General features: G+C 37.9%; 1 protein-coding gene across 5 annotated transcripts in view; it reads right to left on the reverse strand.

Annotated features, from left to right (window-relative positions):
* The window catches only part of RBMS3 (RNA binding motif single stranded interacting protein 3), a 695,735-nt gene that overhangs the window by 392,898 nt on the left and 280,308 nt on the right, over positions 1 to 22,529 (reverse strand). For all 5 annotated transcript variants that reach the window (XM_047100003.1, XM_047100000.1, XM_047100002.1 and 2 more), the window contains exon 4: positions 15,683 to 15,774. In XM_047100003.1, the coding sequence (XP_046955959.1) occupies positions 15,683 to 15,774 (92 nt within the window). The remainder of the gene's footprint in view (positions 1 to 15,682; positions 15,775 to 22,529) is intronic.

Below are 22,529 nucleotides of genomic sequence, written 5' to 3' on the forward strand. Positions count from 1 at the left end.
AGATATATGCTTAGTGGATATATATGGATGTATATACACATATGCAATGTATACCCACTTCATTTAAGGCTTCTACAATGTAGGAGTTACTGATTTTAATTTTCCAATCCCTGATGTATGTTTTCTCAAGAAACAAAGATGTCCATCTTGTCCCATTACCAGTGCCACCAGCACCACCATTCCCCATCAGTAGTTGGAATGATTACCTTCAGCCATTTTTGGTGGGCTCAGGGATTACATTCTCCCAGATAATTGGTTAGTACTCAGTTAAAGAAATATCCCTTAGCAAAAGTTAGTTTGCAATCACAACAGTTTATCAGAAGTGAATTGTTACAATAACCTATACTGATTATTCATTCATTCAACAATGATGTATTAAGTTCCTACAATATAAATCAGGAACTCTAACACACACACACACACACGCACACACACACACACACCCTCTGTGTGTTCCTGATGGTGGTGAGAGTGAGTTTGGGTAGATAGCTACTGAGCACACAGAGAAAGCCAAACCCAAATCTGTGGGCCAAGAAGACACCACAAACTTGGGTTTCACCTACACTCTTGAGAAACCAAAAAGGAGTCCGTCAGCACCTAGGTTAGTGTGTTGTACTTTCCAGAAAAGGCATACAAGCTTAAGAATTCTGCCACAAGAGGGAGCAAGAAGCATGGAGCAGGCATATTCAGAGAAAGTCTAAGGAAGCCTCAGAATGCCTAGCAGGGCTAATAAAAGGTATTTCCTCAGGTGAGTCAGTAAAGACTAGAGGAGATGATTGCCAATCCAAATTCAAGGAACATAAAAATCAAGGAAACATGACACCACCAAAGGATTACAATAGTCTTCCAAGATCTAACCCTAAAGATATGAAGATCTGCAATTTACCTGATAAAGAATTCAAAATAGCTGTTTTAGAGAAGCTCAATGAGCTACAAACACAAAATGATGGGGCACCTGTATGGTTCAGTCAGCTGAGCTCTGACTTCAGCTCAGGTCATGACCTCACAGTTCATGAGTTCAAGCCCCACATCAAGCTCATGGCTGTCAACACAGAACCTGCTTTGGATCCTCTGTCCCCCTCCCTCTTCCTCTCCCCCACTCACGCTGTCTCTCTCACAAATAAATAAAACATTAAAAAAACACACATAAAGACAAAAAACAAAACAAACACACACAAAAAGACAACTCAACAAAATCAGGAAAACAATAACTGAACAAAATGAGAAGTTTACAAAGAGATATAAATCATTAAACACAAACGACACAGAAATTCTGGAGATATAGAAAACAGTGAATGAAGTGAAAAATTCAATAGAGAATACCAAGAGCAGAATGGATCAAGTAGAAGAAAGAATATATAAAGTAGAAGACAAGACTTTGAGATTATCCAGTTGAAAGAGAAAAACATTGAAAAATAATAATAATGAATTTTTAAAAAAAGTGAGGGAGCATTTATGAACAATAGAAGACCATCAAAGAAACAATATGCAAATTATTGGAGTTCCAGAAGGAGAAGAGAGGGAGAAAGGGGCAGAGAGCTTATTTAAATAATGACTGAGGTCTTCCCAGATTTGAGGAGAGATTTGGATACAAGTTCAGGAAGCTCTTGGCCCCAAACAAATGTAATTTAAAGTGATCTTCTCTAAGACATATTATAATGAAACTGTCTAAAATCAGAGACAATGAGAAACTTAAAAGCAGGTAGAAACAAAAGCTTGTAACTTATAAGGGATCCTCCATGAGATTATCAGTGGATGTCTTAGCTTAAACCTTACAGGCCAGGAGAAAGTGAGATGATATATTTAAAGTGAAGGGCAGAAAAAAAAAGCCAACCAAGAATATTTTTTTTTCTGATAAAATTTTCTTTCAGAAATGAGAGATTAAAACTTTCCCAGACAACATAAGCTTGAGGTAGTTCACCGCCATTAGACGTGCATTAAGAAATGCTAAAAGGAGTTATTCAACCTGAAATGAAAGAACACTAATTAGCAACATGAAAGCATGTTACTTTCACTGGTAAGTGAAATATGGTAGACAAGACACTGGTAAACTTAAGTATACCATCAAATTCAGAATACTTTAATATTGTAATATGGTGGTGTGTTAACCACTTAACTCTTTAAAGGTTAAAAAACACAATAATTAAAAATAATTGTAATATAAATATAAATATAATAATTTTTTAGTGAATACACAGTATCAAAAGAGGTAAATTGTGACACCAAAAGTATAAAAGGAGAGAAATAAACGATTGTTTATATGCAATCAAAATTAAGTTGTTATCAGTGTAAAATAGACTATCATATCTATGAGATGTTTTATGTAAGCTTCATGGTAACTACAAAACAAAGTACAAACACAAAAGATAAAGAGAAGATAATCAAAGTGTACCACTGCAGATAATCATCAAGGAAAGGCAGCAAGAGAGGAAGAAAGGAATATGGGAAGTATACAACAGCCAGAAAACAATGAAGATGATATTAGTTATGTCCATATGTTATCAATAATTATTTTAAATGTAAATGGGTCAAATTTTCCAATCAAAAGGCATAACATGGCGGAATGGATTAAAATCGAGAGCCAGCTATAAGCTGACTATAAGAGATTCACTTCAGTTTTAAGAACACACATAAGCTGAAAGTGAAGTGATGAAAAAGATATTCAATGCAAATGGAAATAAAAGGTGAGCAGGGACATCTATACTTACATCAGACAAAATAAACTTTAAATTAAAAATGGCAACAAGAGAAACTGTTAATTGAGACAAGGTCATTGTATAATGATAAAGGCATCAGTTCATCAAGTAGATACAACAATACAATAATAGTAGGGAACTTCGTTATTCTACTTTCAACACCGGATAGATCATCTGGACAGATAATCAATAACGAAACTTCTGATTTAAAATATACCTTAGATCCAAAGGACCTAACAGACATATACAGAATACTCTACACAATAGCAGCAATATACATATCATTCTTAAGAACATACAGAACATTCTCCAGGATAGATCATATGACAGGTTACAAAATACACCTAAGAAAATTTAAAAAGGTTGAAATAATACTAAGTATCTTTTCCAACCATAATGTTATGAAAATAAAAATCAATAACAGGAGAAAAACTGGAAAATTCACAAATGTGTGGAGATTAAACAACATACTCCTGAACTATCAATAGGTCAAAAGAGAAATCAAAAAGGAAATAAAACATATCTATCTATCTATCTATCTACATCTCTCTCTCTCCCTCCCTCCCTCTTTCTTTCTCTCTCTATAAATGTATATATATAACCATATATATAATCGTATATATATACGTATAACCATATATAAAAATGCATATATATAACCATATATATATAGCCATATATATACATATATATGTATATATATAAAACCATACACACACACACAATTCTGATGAAAGAAATTGAAAAAAAACACAAATAAATGAAAAAATATCATGCTTATAAACAGAAATAATTAATGTTAAAATATCCACACACATATCTTGCAACAAAAAAAGGAGATACAACATACCAAAACCTATTGGATGAAGCAAAAACAGTTCTAAGAAGTTTATATAAATGCCTACATTAAGAAAAAAGAAAAATCTCAAATAAACAACCTAACTTTACACCTCAGGAAACTAGAACAATAACAACAAAATAAACCTGAGTCAATACAAGAAAAGAAAAAAACAACAGCAACAACAAAAACCAAGGCATATAGATGAAACAGAGACCAGAAAAGCAACAAAAAATATCAACAGTACTAGGAGCTAGCGTTTTAAGAAATATATAAACAAGATTGACAAACCTTTATCTATGAAAAAAAGAGACCCAATAAATAAAATAAGAAATGAAAGAGGGCACATCACACTTGATACCACAGAAACACAAAAAAACATAAGATACTACTGTGAACAACTATATGCCAACAAACTGGGTAACCTAGAATAAGTGGATAAATTCCTAGAAACAACCAATCTGCCAAGACTGAAAAAAAAAAAAGAAAGAAAGAAAGAAAGAAAGAAAGAAAGAAAGAAAGAAAGAAAGAAAAGAGAAAGAAAAAGAAAAAAGAAAGTATGAACAGACCAGTAACAAGTAAGGAAACTGAATCAGTAATCAAAACTGTCCCAACACAGAAAAGCCCAGGGCCATATGGTTCCCCTGGTGAATTCTATCAAACACTTAAAGAATTACAGCCTAACCTTCTCAACTCTTCCAAAAATTTAAAGAGACAGGAACACCCCCAAACTCTTTACTAAGGCAGCATTACTCTGATACCAAACCCAGTATGAATTATGTAAGAGAAAGAAAACTATAGGTCAATAACCCCGATACATACGGATGTAAAAATTCTCAATAAAATGCTAGCAAACCAAACTGAACAGCACATTAAAAGAATCATACACCATAATCAAGGGGGATTTATCTTTGGTATGTAAGAATCGTAAATGTAATACACCACAATAATGGAATGAAAAATTCACACCATCATTTCAACAGTTGCAGAGAAAGCATTTGACAAAACAATATTCTTTTATAATATAAACTCTAAACAACATGGGTATAGAAGGAATATTCCTCAACATAATAAAGGCCATAAATAAATGATAAGTTCACAGTTAACATCATATTTAATGGTGAAATGCTGAGGACTTTTCCTCTAATATCAGGAACAAGACAAGGATGCCAATTCTCACAAGTTTTATTCAACATAAATACTGGAATTTCTAGTCAGTAATTAGGCAAGAAAATGAAATAAAAGGCATCTAAACTGGAAAAAAAATAAGTAAATCTGTCTCTGTTTACAGATGACATGATCCTATGTATAGAAAATCCTAAGGATTCCACTGAAAAGCTTTCAAACTAAAACAATTTCAGTAAAGTAAGTAGGATACAAAATCCACATACAGAAATTGGCTTTTCTATGCACTAACAATGAATTTTCTGAAAAATAAGTAAGGGAAACAATCCCATTCAGAGTAGCATCAAAAGGAATACAATAATTAGTAATAAATTTAAATAATTTAAATTTAAATAATAAATTAGTAATAAATTTAACCCCCAAAATGAAAGATCTGTGGACACTGAGAGCTACAACTTTGATGAAACAAACTGAAGACACAAATAAATGAAAAACCATCCCATGCTTACAAACCGAAATAATTAATGTTAAAATATCCATCCTACCCAAAGCCATCAATAAATTCGATGCAATCCCCATCAAAATTCCAATGGTATTTTTCACAAAAATAGAAAAAAATCCAATAATCATATGGAACCACAGAAGACACTGAATAGTCAAAATAATCTTGAGAAAGAAACACAAATCTGGAGGAATCATACTTTCCGACTTTAACTATATTACAAAGCTATGGTTATCAGACAGTATAGTACTCACATCAAAATAAACACATACACCAGTGAAATAAATTCTAGAGCCCACAAATAAACACTAGCATTTACAGTCTGATAATCTTTGACAAGGATCCAAGAATGCTCATTGGAGAAAGTACCTTCTCTTCAATAAATAGTGTTGGGAATATTGGATACTCACACGCAGAAGAATGAAATTGGATACCTATATTACGCCACTCATAAAAATTCACTTGAAATGGATTAAAGACTTAAACATAAATCCAGAAACCATAAGACTCAAAAATGGATATATGGGTTGTAAAAGCCCTCTTTACAATAAGGGGTTAATATCCAAAATATATAAGCACCTCATGTAACTCAACAGTAAAAGAAAAAAAAAAACACTTTATTTAAAAAATGGACAGAAGAACTGAATAAACATGTTTTTCCAAAGAGAACGTTAAAATGGCCAGTAGGTCCATGAAAAGATGCTTGACATCACTAATCATCTGGAAAATGCAAATCGAAACCTCATGAAATATTGCCTCACAAACGTTAACATGCCTCACATGTTAAAACAGCTATCATCAAACAGACAAATAATAAGTGTTGGCAAGGATGTGGAGAAAACCCTTGGGCACTGTTGGTGGGACTGTAAATTGGTGCAGCCACTACTTAAAATAGTATAGAGTTTCTTCAAAATAGTAAAACAATAGAACTACCATATATGATCCTGCAATCCCACTTCTGGGTATATATTCAAAGCTAATGAAGGCAGGATGACAAGAGATAGCTTCCCTTCCATGTCAATTGCAGCATGTACAATAGCAAAGGTATAAAAACAACCTATGTGTCCATGTATGAATGAATGGACAAAAAGATATGGTGTATATATAAAATGGAATATTATTCTGCTGTGAGGAGAAAGGAAATCCTGCCATTTGTGACAAGTATAGAACTTGAGTGCATTTTGCTAAGTAAAATAAGTTCAGATGAAGAAAGACAAACACAATACGATATCATTTATATGTGGAATCTTAAAAAGCTGAATTCACAGAAACACAGCATAATGGTTGCCAAAGACTGGAGGTTGGGGGAAATGCCTCCAAATGTTGGTCAAAAGATACAGAATACCAGCTATAAGATAAGTAAGTTCTGGGAATCTAACACAGGGCCTGGTGATTCTAGTTAGTAATACTGCATGACATCCTTGGAAGTCTCTCAGAAGGTAGATCTCAAATGTCTTCACCACAAAAAAGAAATGGTAATTATGTGAGGTTATAGTGGTGTTAACTAATCCTACTGTGATAATCATTTTGCAATATATGAACGGATGAAGCCATAACATTTTACACCTTAAACTGACACAGGGCTTCATGTCACTTATATCTCAATAAAGCTGGGGGATAAAAAGAAATCGAATAGCCAAGCACCACTAGACTAGAGAGAAACATTAGCAGCTTTACAATTTTCTTTGATAGAACAAATCTTTGGAACCCAACAGGTTTGGGTTCAAATCTAGCATCACCATTGACTACCATTGTGAACTTGGGTCATCCCTTGTTTCTTCATCTGTAAAATGGAGATAATAATATCTACTTCACAGGATCCTAGTAAGGATTAAATAGTACAGTAAGTATAAAAACACTTATCTTATTTACTAGCAGCAGGTAGAGGGTATTACTCTAAGTGAAATAAGTGAGACAGAGAAAGACAAATACCATATGATTTCACTTATATGTAAAATCAGAAACAACACAAACCAAAAAAGCAGACCCATAAATACAGAGAACAAACCGGTGGTTGACAGAGGGGATTAGGGCTGGAGGGTTGGGCAAAATGGATGAAGGGGAGTGGGAGGTACAGGCTTCTAGTTATGGAATGAATAGTTCATACACAGGAAAGGTTTGGTGTGGAGAATATGATTATATCAACGGTATTATAACAGTGCTGTATGGTGACAGATGGTAGCTACATGTGTGGTGAGCACAGCATGATATAAAGAGTTGTCCAGTCACTATATTGTACACCTGAAGCTGGTTTAACATTGCATATCAACTATGCTTCAAAGAAAAGGAAAGAAATGCAGTTTCCTTTACCCCATACGTGTTGTCTGTTTCCTTGCCTCTTTTAGAATAGACACAGTTAAAGGCCTTGCAGACAGTCCCACAGCACGCCAGTGGTAAATGCAGAAACAAGGTAGGTCACGTCTGTCAGTACTGAGGGGGTTTCTCCACGCTAGGATGTTAAACCACTAAGAATAAATATATAACATGTATTTCTAACATTCAAATTCATGCAGTAATTTTCCTTAAGGTACGCTACAAAATAAGATAGAGAAAGCAATTAGAGTCAGCTAGCCAGGGAAGCTTCCATCCCTTCTCAAGGTATTTTCATGTGGTAGGAGAATGGTGTAACACTCCTGGCCTTTTTCTTACTTGTTCACTTACTTAATACTCCCAGATGGGAGGAGCAATGATTTACCTGAATGGTGAGTTCAAGAGCAAGAACTCAGCAAGGGTGACTCATCTTCTCCCTCCATTCTCATGATCCAACAGACAACACATTCACTATATTCTTCTAGGTCTACTGCCATAACCCACCTTTATCCCTTTGCAGGGAAGCCCATACTTCTCCAGCACCTGCTGTAACTAGATGGGATACATCTAATTTTGGCATTCACTATTTGAAGACTCATTTTTCTCATATACCTAAGCCACAGTTTCCTAATACAGTCCTTCCAGTAATTGAATCAATAGTTGTTTGTTTTTTTTAATTTTGAGGTTCATTTATTTTTTTCAATGGGATCAGAATCTACATGGGGACAAGGTGATGCTTTTAATTAGGTCCCTTCAATCCACACCAATGCTGACCAGAGACAAGATCTTTTCCATCCAAATTTAAGAACAAATGACTAAAGCCATGAAAGGAGATTGTTCGTTATTACTTCTAAACAGTATATCAAGAAATGAGCCATGCATTGTGATCAGCCTGTGGATACACTCTGTTCAGAGGTAGGACAAGAGCTGATATTCTTTCAAATTGAGGAGAACTTGTAGTCCACAGATACCCTGCAGTAAAATCGTATCTGGACGCCTGGTACAGACCTCGATTTACAACCCAAATTAAGGTAAATTTTTTCATTGATTTTTGTTTTTGTCAAACGCTAGGAAAGAAGGAAATTCTATTAGAGCACAAACCCACCGTTTCACCAAAGAAAATACAGTGGAGTCCTCGCAGAAGCACTGGGTAGCACCCACCACCTGATTATGTAAATCGTTTTGTAGAAGCTAATACAAATATTTAATTGCAGAGGATTCTACCTCAAAAACTTTAACTAATTAACAAATAGGATTAAGATCAACCCTGACAATTTCAATATTGGGTTTTGTATCTCTGCATTCAGCATTAGGATTAAAAAAAAAAAAAAGGAGCCAAGTCGTCATAGCCAACAAAGCAGACGCTCACAAATATTTTACAGCCATGTAAAAGACCAACCGCTAGTATTTCTTTTACTGACAAGTTGAAAAATCTCCATCATGAGGAAAATAATACTCCGTGTTTGTGACAGATGTTCTTCTGTTGGAAATGTCTTTCACAAGAGCATGTGACACAAAGATTCATTTTAGGAAATGACACAGAGCAAGGTTTTCGTTACATGGCATCAGTCATCCAAGAGTAATGAACTGTGTTAAAACCAACATTGGGCTGCCATTCTTTGGAATTACAGTTATTTAAAGAACATTTCATAACAGTGGTGTAGGGTATCTTGTCATATCTTTATATCCACCAGCACAACAGAACCACAGGATGTGACGAAGTATTGGAAGGAAATATGTACAGACTCAATTAGAATTTGGTTCTCATGGAAAATAACTTCTGAGAAATGCACCATTATTATAGATTGAAACCAGAGACTCCCACAAAACAAATAAAGGAGGAAGTAATGGTGATATATCCGACTCTTCCATTATTAAGAAATGTGGGATAGAGATAACAAAGCCCAAACATGCCAGCTCGCTGAAAAATCTGCTTTATTTTGAATTACTATAGAAAATTTTTTCATAAAAATCTCTTGTTATGAGATTATACTATAATTTGCTCTCTTCCTTTCTTTTTGATCTCTCTTCAGATACCACCTGATCAGAGAGATTTTCCCTGACCACTCTACTCAAAATGCGTCTCGACCCAACCTTCAACCACCATCCTCATCTCCTATATATTTAGTATCCTTAACCTCTTTTGATGGTCATAGAACCACTTCTTTCTAATCTATTGTAGCTCTTTGTTTATTTTCTGCCTTCTACCAGAAGAATGTGATCTTTTAAAATGTTGGTTCAATGCTATACCTTTAGTATGTAGAACAGCCTTGGTACATAGTAGGTGTTCAACATAAATGCACTGAAAAACTAAGAGAATTAAAGACATTTCTACCTAAATTATAGGCTATATCCCTTATCACCCCGAGAAACGTTTTGGGATATGGACAAATGCTAGTATATAGGCTTCTCTGATCCCCTGATTTGGTTGAAAAAACAAACAAAACAAAAATGCCTGGACATTATTCTTGGGATGCTAGCATCCCCAGACAGCACTTGCCCATCATTATGTAATGTAATGATTGACTTTCCCACACGGTCTCAGGAAGCAACATCAACCCTATTGGCTACTGAACTTGCCTTTAAACAATTACTCTCTCCTTCCCACATAAGAAGTTTTGAGAAGCTTCCTTGTTTGGCTGAATTATGTGTAGGCCTGACCCCACTGTAGGGACCCATGGACATCAAATAACCTGCTTACTCTCATATACCTAGAGATGGTAAAAGCAGAGGCTCTTAACAGGGCCTTTGATGACAGGAGTCTGGCATGTGCCTGTGCTTTCATAAGAGTAGCTTTGGTTGATAACAAGCCACATCATGAGGCTAGCAGTCAAACTTAAAATTTTTTTTTCTAGAATATTCTATAAAGTAGGCCTTCTTCCATTAACTAAAATTCTCCTATTAGAATATAACTGTTAGGGTTATGTAATAACCACAGGGGTAATGTATTTTCAACTAATTTTATGCATATACATATTTGAATTTATAGAATCATTTTCCTATATTGATTTTTTAATTTTTATCTCTCTTGATGTCAGATGAATAAAATTTTGTTAATTTTAATTTTTTTCCTTAAAGAGAACTACTATTAAGGTCATTGATTTATAGGAGAGAATTCCTTTCCTCTGGTCTCAATCTAGTTCTCTGCCATAGTTGACATGGGATTTAAATACTATCCCTGGTATGCTTAACATCCTCTTGGACACTTGGTCTCTTTTGTGATCACTTAGCTTTGATTTATTCTACATATCCCACACTGATGGGAATCACCTTTGGTAATTGGAATGGCAGTGCTAAGAGCAGACCTGATAAAACCTTTTTTTAAGGGGCCTGAGGAAGGGGCGACTCCTTCTCTGTGGGGTATTCATTTAGAAAGAGATGTGCTCTGTTTACTTGAGTTTGAAATTGATAGATAGAAAATAAGAAAGAGGCCTGCTAAACTTGAGATAACTCAAGGTTTGGCTGGTAATAATTGTTGACTGTTCAATATGTAGAGCCATTCCAGAATCTCCAAATTTATGTCCAGGAAAACTCAGTTTCTAGAGCCGTATAGCCCTCTAGTGAGGCCTCAGTGACACCAGGAGGAATAATGGACAAGAAAGATCTCTCTAGAAGGCAGACAGGGATTATAAGACTGGCTAACCAGTGAACTTACTGCACTGCAAAGCTAGAATTCTATTCCTGCCCCCAGTAATCAGCAATTGCAGCTGGTTACCCATTCTCTCTGTTCCCAAACAGTGGTCTTCCTTTAGTTTCATGTATCCTATTTTTTCTCTATTGTTGTATGCTGTGGAAGATGGGATAGATAACCTGTCTTTTAAGCTTACGAGTGCTAAGCCAGGAGAGGCAGCCGTGTCTGAGCCTGTTGGGGATGACGGCATCACCAGATGTGATTAGAGGATGAGGCTTTGAGGTATGCTCCTTTGAGGAAGGAATGAACGCATGCTATCCAAAATGTATAAATGGGAAGAATGGTGTAATGGATGTTGGACAGCCAAAAAGATGAACTATTCTTAATTTTCTCTACTAGAGGCAACAAAGCTAAATTATTCATAATCCTAGGCTCTTTTGCAGCTAAGGAGAAACCATATGACTCAGTGTGGGCCATTATGATGTAAACACAAGTTCCTAAGTTAGGATTCTGGGAAAGCTTTTAAAAGGACCAAATCAGTCAGAATGATCCATCAGCTTCAGATTCTTTTGTTTTTCCTGGTTAAGATGGATAGCATATCTGGGCTTTAGAAACAACATATGCAGGGGTGCCTGGGTAGCTCAATTGCTTAAGCATCTAATTTCAGCTCAGGTCATGATCTCATGGGTTCATGGGTTCAAGCCCTGCATTGGGCTCCATGCGGGCAATGTGGAGCCTGCTTGGGATTTCTCTCTCTCTCTCTCTCTCTCTCTCTGTCTCAAAAATAAACATCCTTGATCCTTGAGGGCACCCCAATGCATTTGCTCTTCATTGCCTATCTATGGCTTTCTTATTAATAAGAAAATAAACACCTACAAGGTTAAGCTATTCTTAGATGTTTTTGTTTCTCAGCTCTTTTTACGCTTACAGAGACACATTCCTTAGCCTATGATTTTCTTCTAAATACACTGAAGTTGGCAAGAACAGTAACAGCCAATATCCTTAATCTAGGGCAATCCAGTAGCAATCTCAGGAGAAGGACTAAATATTAAAAATCCAGAATAAGAAAGAAGTTTTATTCAACTTGATTCTCCAACACCTAGCACAGTGCCTGATACTTAGCAGGTAATAAAAATGTTTGCTGATGTTATTTATTTTATTTCTCAAAAAACTGTTTTATAATGACATACCACTTAAAGCAAACATTAGAATTCATAGAAGGTTCAGTAACAAATTTGAATTTAATGAATAACAACATTCATTGAATAATTAACATTTATTGAATTCTTAGTGTAATCTAAGCACTATGCTAAATTCTTTGTGTATTTTTTTAATTAATTCTGACAGGCATCCTTAGTTCAATAATGTTAAGTATTATTATTATAGAGTTTCAGAGATATTTAAATTATTTAGCCAAGGCCACACATTCAGGTGGTATCAGCGCCAAAATTCAAGGCCAAGTTTATCTCTCTCCAAACCTACACTCAACCACTATGTATTACTAGAATATTCTAAATCTGCTCTCTTCAAAGGAACATTTTCTTTGATCCCTAAAAATTCTTTTTGACAGAACAGCAAGTATACAGAAAATGTTAGTTTGTGTTAATGGCTATACATTATTAATCAATTACCACTTACTGGATGATTTATTGTTTGATTCTTAGTTGACAAATCAGTTGAATTTTTCATATGCACACACTGGAATAAGTTAGCTAGAGCGATTCCCTTAGACAGCTTTGTGAACACTCCAGGTTGCTACTGGGAACCTAGATTATTTGTAGCCTTTTTGCTTTAAAATCCTAGAGTCTTTAAAATGTAGCACCACAACCTGCATGGTAGGATATTGATAGGAACAAGGATGCAGGAGGCGATTCAGTAGATACTTAAATGGCAAAAAATATAGTGCAAGTTTCACACACCCTGCGGACTGCAGGTTTATATGATAATAAATTATAGTTATCACCAGGACAAAGGGAAAAAAAAAGGCCATGAAATCCAATAGCTCAGTGAGAAATCTTCTAATACAGGTGGTCAAGCTTGTTCCATTTCATTGTCAAAGGGAGGCTATTTATTTGCTTCTGGGTAGTTAAATTACAGAGCCATTTACTGCTGAAAGTTTTCTAGTACGCAGATGTGGATCTAAGGCTCTGGGCTTTAGATTCAAAGTCTGAGAGAAAAATAGAGGAATAAGAATTTACTCCACAGACAGCATAATTGACAAGGGAGAAATCTTCCAGCAACTCCAGAAATAAAATAAGTGTTTTTAAACATTCTGATTGGAATCTCCTTACATTGAACATTGTACAGTGAACATCGGGGACAGGCTGAGGGTAAAAATGCTGGCTATAATGAATAACTTTTTAGAAGCTCTTTAAAATATATTCCCTTTGATAGCCTCCTATTTAGGTAAGAGGTCAGTGATTGGTGTACGTGTGTGTAAGAGAGAGTGAGATAGAGACAGAGATTCCTTGTGTACCAGAATGCTCAGAAACAAAGGGAAAATAGCCATGATGGCTCTTCAGTAGTTATAAAATCAATGCCAACTTTCTTTGCCTGTTGTGCAAGAGGATAGGGATTTTTATCCAACAAGTAACACTACACATACATTTATATATATTTTTCCCAGAACATTTCCAAAACTTGTTAGTCCATCAACAAAATAAATCAAAGATACTCCAATAACATTTTCTTCATAAGCATTTTTATAATGATTTTCTTGTCAGTTGCCTTTCAGTCTATCTGCCTGTCTCCAGCAACTATATTTTACCACTTGTTTCCTGGGTATTAGATTCCTTGCTTAAGTTGCCAGGTAACGTAACTCTTTGCCAAGTACCCTTCTTAAACCAAGACATGTATATATTTCCCTTATTAATTACAAATATTGATTTCATCCATCTTAGTTCATGAGCAAATTGGAAGCTCCAGGCACACTCTTGATGAGGAATACATTACACAGCAGAAAGAATTCAAATTCCAATTTATATAGCCTTGAAAAACAACTAATGTGTTGTAAGAGGGCTATGAGTCCACCAACATAATCTATGTGGAAAGTGACCTACAACCAAAGATTAACAGATATGAGTGGTATCAGCTTACTAAAAGATATCTGAAGACTAAGAAAACCATATACCCTACCTCTGGTTATCTCAGGTTGAAACTGAAAAATATTATAAGGGGATGTTAGCAGTCATAACAAGATCATAGGAGCGAAAATTTGATGACTTGGTCTTATGGGGATGGTTAATGGTAACTACATGAATTGGCCCCATACATGAATGTGGCCCAAATGCATTAGGTCTGAATTTCATGATCTGTTGGTTTTTTTAGCTGACTTTTGAAAATCCAGAGACAAATTAATTCAATAGCAGCAATCAAAAAATTATTTAAAAATTTTAGGTGCATGTGAATAAATCCAAAATGACCATTAATTGGAAGCAAATACATAACAAGCATCTATATGCTATAAATAATTTTCTTAAACTTTTTATTTGAAAATAATCATAGATTTACATCAAAGTGTAAAGATATTATATGGAGATCCCATTCACTCTTTACCCAGTTCCCTCCAAGTTTATCTTACATAATTACGGCAAAATATCAAAACCAGAAAACTGACATCGATATGCGTGTATAGTTCTATGACATTTTAACATACATGTATAATATTCTTGTAATCGCCACTGCAATTAGAATTCAAAACTATTTAAAATGATCATATTTATTTTCTTGAGTATAAACATGCATTATGATGCCAGAGAGAAAGCTCCAGACTACTGTTTTACAAAACAACGAATGTGTATTGAAATTTATTAATATCTAGGAAATTATTATCTAGTAAAGCTATACATAAAGGTCAAAGTGAAATTCTAACAATACAGACAATGTATGCTTTTTTAAAAAATGTTTATTTTTGAGAGAAAGACAGAATGCAAGCAGGGGAGGGCAGAGAGAGAGAGGGAGACACAATCTGAAGCAGGCTCCAGGCTCTGAGCTGTGAGCACATAGCCCCATGCGGGGCTCAAACTCAGGAACAGTGAGATCATGACCAGAGCCAATTGGAGGCTCAACCAACTGAGCCGCCCAGGCACCCCCCAGACAATGTATGCTTTAACTGAACTCATTTCCTTGCATAGACCAGATAATCTCATGATTCAGCCATCAGCTGTCCCCAACATAACAGTAAATAATTTTTAGCACAGTTTACCAATGACAACTTGCTGAGAATTATACTACTCCCAAACTCTTCACTGATGAAAGCCCTAGACACACACACACACACACACACACACACACACACACACACACACGCTTCCTTTTTCAGGCAAAACAGAGCACTTTACAAGTGCCCTTAACGTGCTAATGAGGTCACCATAACAAAAGACCATATTAATAAGTATACACAAAGAAACAATGAAATAAACCAGCCAGGATTTTCCAAACCAAACCTATTATAAGGCGCCTTGCCTTCCCTAACAACTAAATGTAATTCAAATCATTGCAAACTCCAGTTCTGATTCAGCTCACAGCCGTGGAGAAATAGACGATCACAAAAGAAAACAATATCTAAACGCCAATCTTACCTTGGCCATCTGTGCCTGCACGCCATTTGCCTTGAGAGACGCTACTGCTTTCTGTGCGGCTGCAGGACTGTCAAAATCCACAAAACCGTACCCTGTGAAAGTACAATACCCCTTGTTAGTGCTGCATCTCTATCATACAGGGGGACGGTGTGTTTGTGGCCACACTTTCATTCGTAACTTCTGGAATAACCAGAAAGGCTCTCAAGCCATTGGCCTTCATATGTCAGGACAGATACCACGATACCATTAAATGTAAAATTGTAAGTCTCTTATTTTCTGGAGATTGGGTATGCAGTCAGCCATCTGATTTGGGCTAATCGGACGAGTAAGGTAATACATTATTTAACCATGACCCTCTTCAATGAACTTGCGGCAAGGATGAGGAGCACAAAATGCTGAAAACGATGAAAAGTCTATGTCTGAAGTCAATTTTCAAAACCTCAAAAAAGCTCATGTTAATAAAAAGCCTCGATAGATCAGTTTATTCAAGTGATTACTCACAACCTCTACAGTGCCTGGCACCCAGTAGACATTTAATATAATAAATGTATGTTGACTGTGTGAATGAATGAAGGTTGTGAATGCGAGTTAGGGTCTCAACCCAGTTCCAGCTGATACGTAAGCCCATGCTAACTCACCACAGAACCTTGTCTCACTTGATGACAACATCTTTTTATTTAAGTTTATTTATTTATTTTGAGAAAGAGAGAGAACAAGCAAGTGGGGGAGGGACAGAGAGAGAAAGGGAGAGAGAGAATCCCAAGCAGGCTCCACACTGTCAGCACAGAGTCTGATGTGGGGCTTGAACCCACAAACTGCAAGATCATGACCTGAACCCAAATTAAGAGTCAGACACTTAACTGACTGAGCCACCCAGGTGCCCCTCGATGACATCTTAACTAAGACTTTTTCACTCTTAAGTGATGTGTGATTGAATAATTAAATAGTCAAGCTTCTTTTTTTAAAATATTTTTTAATGTTTATTCATTTTTTGAGAGAGAGACAGAGCATGATTGGGGGAGGGCAGAGAGAGAGGGAGACACAGAATCAGAAGCAGGCTCCAGGGCTCTGAGCTGTCAGCACAGAACCCAATGTGGGGCTCAAACTCATGAACCAGGAGATCATGACCTGGCCGAAGTTGGACGCTTAACCGACTGAGCCACCCAGGAGCCCATCAAGCTTCTTTAAAAATAATTTAAACAGTGACCGGTGTCACATATTTGTTACTGAAGTATAATCTGAAAAAGGCACAGGAGTTCCCTCTACTGTTCTCTGCCCTTGTGCCTGTGTAAGTGCATATACAGAGTGAGGCCAGGGGAATAGCTAGAATCAATGAAACAGAATCAATGGAAAGGCGATTCTGTAGGACCATAAACTAGCTGATATTAGTCTGGGGCTTTAGCCTAACTGTAATGTCAGCTGCCCTAAGAACATCTCAAAATTAGAAAGCTCAAGCATGAGTATGAGGGCAGCTTTACCTGGCATGTCTAACAAGCCCATCATATGTATCCTCTTCTTATCTGTCAGTCACGGATTTGCTCTGCACTCTCATGCTTGTTCCCCAGAAGTCTGGAGGTGAGCAAGCCTAGTAACCATGCTCTGGGACCCACCCCGCCATCGCCAAAGAAGAGCGCAAGGGAATTCAATTACTAAGTTGTTTCTTTTAATTAACTTTTTAATTTTCTCCCCTCGAATCCCTGCTTCTTTTTCTCCCTCCCAGCATGGTATCCTAAAATGAACTTGTTACACAGCAGTGTACCATAAAATGCTCTTGAAAAGCTGGGCAGAGAAGCTGCGAAGTTTGTGTTTCTAATCCAAAGGGAAGCCCGCTCTGTAAGTACTGCTAATTCTTCTCTTCCCACAAAATTCAAACTATGTGAGTAATAGGAGTCTTGCCACCCACTAAGATGAGTCAGATAGGGGAAAATAAAAGCAGAAAGAGAAAGGGGGAGAAAAGAACAAAATAGGTCAAGAAGTAGGGTCAGGGGAGCAGAAGGTAAAACTAAAGTGTAGATATTATCTCTTATGTATCAATGTGTCGTGCTGGGTGGTTGACATGTTGATAACTGGTGAAATGATAACTTCATGTATCACTGGCCTCGTGCCTATTCATGATACATGAAGAAACAGAGGCTCAAGCCAAACGGCACAAATACCCACTAATTTCAAGCTGCCTCATTGCCAGGTCCAGGATTTGAAGTGAAGTCGTCATAAACCCTTCCCAAATGCACCACACAATGAACTACTTTATAACCCCACTTTGCACATTCTTTAGAGTAGCCCCTGAAGCCTACCAGAAAGAGGACACAATTCTTGAAAATTCCTTGATTTTGAAGTTAGGACACAGAACAAAGCAGTTCCACAAGTGGATTCAATGCAGTTCCTTTAGTCCGTACATTTATTAATGGTTGAATTTCCAGTAGAACGGGCTAAGTGAAATTTGACAAGGCACCCCCTTCCACTACATGCTTGGGTCAGTTGTCCTTATCGATTCTCATGCTCATTCTTTCATTCAATAATGAAATTCTGGGGTGCCTGGGTGGCTCAGTGGGTTGGGCATCTGACTCTTGATGTCAGCTCAGGTCATAATCTCACGGTTCATGGGGTCAAGCCCCACACTGGGCTCTGTGCTAACAGTATAGAGTCTGCTTGGGATTCTTTCTCTCTTTTCTCTCTCTGCCCCTCCCCTGCTCATAGGCTCTCTCTCTCTCTCTCTCTTTATCTATGTCAAAATAAAGTTAAAAATTTTAATTAAAAAATGAAATTCTATTTCAGGCACTTTGCCAGGCACATGAACACAGCAGTTAAAAAGAATGGCCCTACTTCTCGCCCTTGTGCATTTTTAGAGTTGAGAGATGAACAGGAAACAAATAGCCACACAAATGAATCTACAATTACCAAACGGCAGAACTGTCTTGAAAGAAATGAAAGCATATGATACAGAATCTGACTACTGAGTGTTCATTATTGAAAGTCTTAGGGAAGCAGTGGCACAAAATGATTTGCATTTCTTAAAATATCCTGGCTGAAGACTGAGTTGTTGTGGGGAAGGTGGACAGCAAGAGTGTCATCGGGAGAAGAGTTAGGGGCTATTACAGCAACCCAGACGAATGGCGGCTGGTGATAAAATGGAGGGGATGAAATGGATGGTTTGAATTATATTTTGGAGGCAGAATTAGCAGGACTTGATGATAGCTTGGCCGGGTTGGAAGTAGGGGAGATATAGACGACAAGGATTACTACTGATTTTTTTGGCATAAGCCACTGGGTGGGTGGAGATGTGATTTACTAAAGTGGGGAGCCTGGAAGGGAAAATTAAAATATCGGTTGAGTCAGAAATATCTGTGAGACATCTAAGTAAAAATGTCAGAGAGCAGTTGGATATATTAGGCTAGTGCTCAGAAAAGAGGATAGGATTGGGGATATAAATTGGGAGGTCAACAGCATAAAGATGTGATTTATAGGGACGGAAAGAGACAAAAACGCCTAGCGTAAGTAGAAACCAAGGACCCAAGTTTGGAGCTTGAACAACTTCGGCATTTAGGTGTCAGGTGGGAACAAGAGATTGCAAAGGAGAACCAGAGAGGGAGAAGGGAATGAAAAGGGAAGAGGATGTCTCAAGGACAAGGGAAGAAGCTGTTCCAAGGAGAGAGAAATCAGCTGTCATGTGTCACTGACGGTGTAAGCGAGATGAGGGCTTGCAAATGTCCAGTGTGCTTAGGAACGTGGGAGTCATGATCATGATTTGCTTCAGGCAAGTGGTAGGGACTGAAGCCTGTTGGGTAGTTAAAGAGTAACAGCAAAGAGGGAGAGGGGGACAGATTGTTTGCAGGTCTCCTTGTTATCTTGCTAGGAAGGAGAATTAAGAGATGGTCAGCGAGAGGGTGATACAATGTCAAACGAGCTGTTTTGGTTTAAGATAGGAGATACCAAGGCTTTTAACCTTCGCTGCACACTAGAATCACCTTGAGAGATGAAAAAAAATACTAGTGTCCATTTCTCACCCCCAGGAAAGTAAATCAATATTTTGGTAATATGGCCCAGGTGTTTATACACACACACACACTCACACACACACACACACACAATGGTGCATGTGTGTACATGTATATGTGTGTTCCTCAGCTGATTTTAGTGGGAAGCCAGGGAACTACAGAGTATTCATTCAAGGCATTCAACAAATACTTATTTGTTGCACCCACTATGGGACTGTTCTTGGCAATTTCAGATCGGGATAGGAATGATCAAACAGAAAGCAAAAGATCAAAACTTCCGGAGGGCAAGAGGATAATTTATAGAATAATGTTGCTGGAAAGTGATGGAGTGAGAGAATCTAGAACATATGTGAAGTGCTGCCTTTACTAAAAGAGGGATCTTTTGGGCACCTGGGTGGCTCAGGTCCAACTCTTGGTTTTGGCTCAGGTCATGGTCTCATGGTTTGTGAGTTCGAGCCCCATGATGGGCTCTGTACTGCCAGTGCAGAGCCTGCTGGAGATCCTCTGTCTCTCTGTCTCTTTGCTCCTCCTCTGCTCACTCTCTCTCTCTCTCTCTCAAAAGAAATCAATAAACTAAATAAAAGAGGGATCCTTCCCTTTACTCATTGCAACTTGAAGGAAGAAATAAAAAAGATCACTCTTGGTTAATCGTTGTTACCTATTATATGTAGCCAGTCGTTGGGACTGTACTTAACACATAGCGTGTGCTTCATAAATATTTGTTTAAGTGAATTAAAAGCATGTGTAAAAGATGCTAATACTTCACGGACTACAGTGGGAATTAACCGATTAAAATGTCTACTGATACATTTTGACTATAAAGGACAATATAATGCCAAGTGGTCCCAGTCTGGCTCGGCCATGCTCCCACCCAGCCAGGCAGCCGTGGTCTTCAGGACTCTGCACCTCGGTTCCAGCGTGGCTTCTCCTCTAGCTTCCTCCCCTTCCTTCCACCCCAACACATTACACACGATATGACAAAATCCCAATGCTGATCTCCGGGGCTCAGCTCCAATCTAAACAGGAGAAATCTCTGTGAGGGTATGAGACACCTGAGCTTTCTCTGAATCAGGGAGGGAATGAGTGAACTTTTAGAAGAATGTGTTTGTAGAGCCATCTTGCCCACAAGGAGACACAGTGGTGTCTTTGTAAAAAAACACCTCCTCTACAGAAGAGTCCACGACAATAGGGGTGCCCAGATCCCGTGACACAAAGTTATAAAGAAAGAATCAGCCACCAGATAGGAAATACTTCACTGAGCTATGTGTTTTCCACACATACCTACTCAATTTAACTAATTAAAATGAAAAGTTCAGAGGTAAAAATGTCTCAAGCAATCCCGGAAAACACTCCGACTGTAGAAATACGCATCGCATTCCTGACGGCTCATACTCCGGGCGACCAGAAGAACAAAATAAAATGCAAGGTTGCTCCTAGAGAATCATGACGCATGTCCTACAAAAGAAAGCAACTTCAATTGGGTTTCAGTTTGCTTTCCTTACTGACAAGTCATCAAGCCTGGGACCCCTGCACCTATATGTGGAGAGGGGCAGCAGCTCCAGCTAATAGCGCTTTGCGGTAACTGCTAACATCCTCGAGGAAACACTGGTGAATGGTCACCATCGGAAACTCCAGCCCAAGTGGCTGCAAGTGCACCAGTCTCACTCCCTCAATTACATAATTAAGCTTGGCAACAGGTTCAAATGAATTAAAGCCGAATGTGGCTGTTTTCTCCACACACCCCTGTCCTTGTTTTTCTTCCTTGTCGGGGGCGGGGAGAAGGCCAGCAGTTCTGCAATTAGCGGGAAGCAGAGTGAGAAAGAACCAGCTCCATACTAATTAGGTCACTCGCCAAACGCACTCATTCCATTGGCAGATAGAATCAATGCTTTCCTGAAATGCTTTAAACTTGGTGTGTTAATTTAAAAGTTTTACTATTTTTATCGGTCTGCAAGCCCGGTGGCATAAGAGAAAAAAAAGAAAAAAAATGTTTATGTACACTCTTAGAAATTGTAACTGAGTTCTATGAACAACGGATTGGCCCAGAGGGCTCTGGTTTCATTTCCTTCCGTGCATTTGTAGGCTACTTCTCTGTGACCTTTGCCATTCAACCAGACCGCTGTGTGGCAACCCATCTGAACGGTGTTAAAAGTCTCTTGACCATCTTCAACAGCCTATTTGTACTTCTCCGGTGCTGCCAGCTCTTTGAAGTTTCTACTGCAACTGCTTACCTATCTACCAACACCGGGGTTGTGCTTTCTAGGGTAGGGGGAGGGCAATGTTCAAACCAGAACTCCTGGTTCGGACCCATGGTGGCATCTCGCCAGCTGAGGGAGATTTGCTCTCAGAGTGAACCCTAGGCCACATTTCACAACATTTGCATTGCTCTTCCTCTTCAGAATGGCTGTCATGAAAGCCCACTTGAAACACAGAGGGCTTGATGTAACACCCAACTTCTTTCAGAGATGATCCAGCTGTGAGTCAAATGCGATTTGTAAGCGGAGTAAAAATCTAGGAACGTGTCTAGGCATTACACGTTCAAGTGAAGTCCTACTCAAATTTGACAGTGAAAATGTTTAAGAGTTGCCCTCCCATAAATTCCCCCTCCTTCTGTTTAGACTTAACAATAATCTGCAGCTGTCGTGTCTGAGCTCAGAGCAGAAAACCTGAGCCTCAGGTAGGGAAGGTGAGCAGCAGGAAGGGAGGAATGCTTTGCAGGCTTCCTACAGGTCCCGTGGAGTCTAGGCTACCTCCTTGCCTCTGCATTTCTGCTAATTGCTCCTGCATCTCTAAAATGTTGAGTGATGGCTGAATGCCTTTCCTTTTATTGTGCTTCCTAAGTCACTGCATTA

The sequence above is a fragment of the Lynx rufus genome, unplaced genomic scaffold (assembly GCF_022079265.1).
Source record: "Lynx rufus isolate CCGP_SWC_20201006 ecotype Redwood Valley unplaced genomic scaffold, mLynRuf1.p SCAF_5, whole genome shotgun sequence".
Classification (NCBI taxonomy): domain Eukaryota; kingdom Metazoa; phylum Chordata; class Mammalia; order Carnivora; family Felidae; genus Lynx; species Lynx rufus.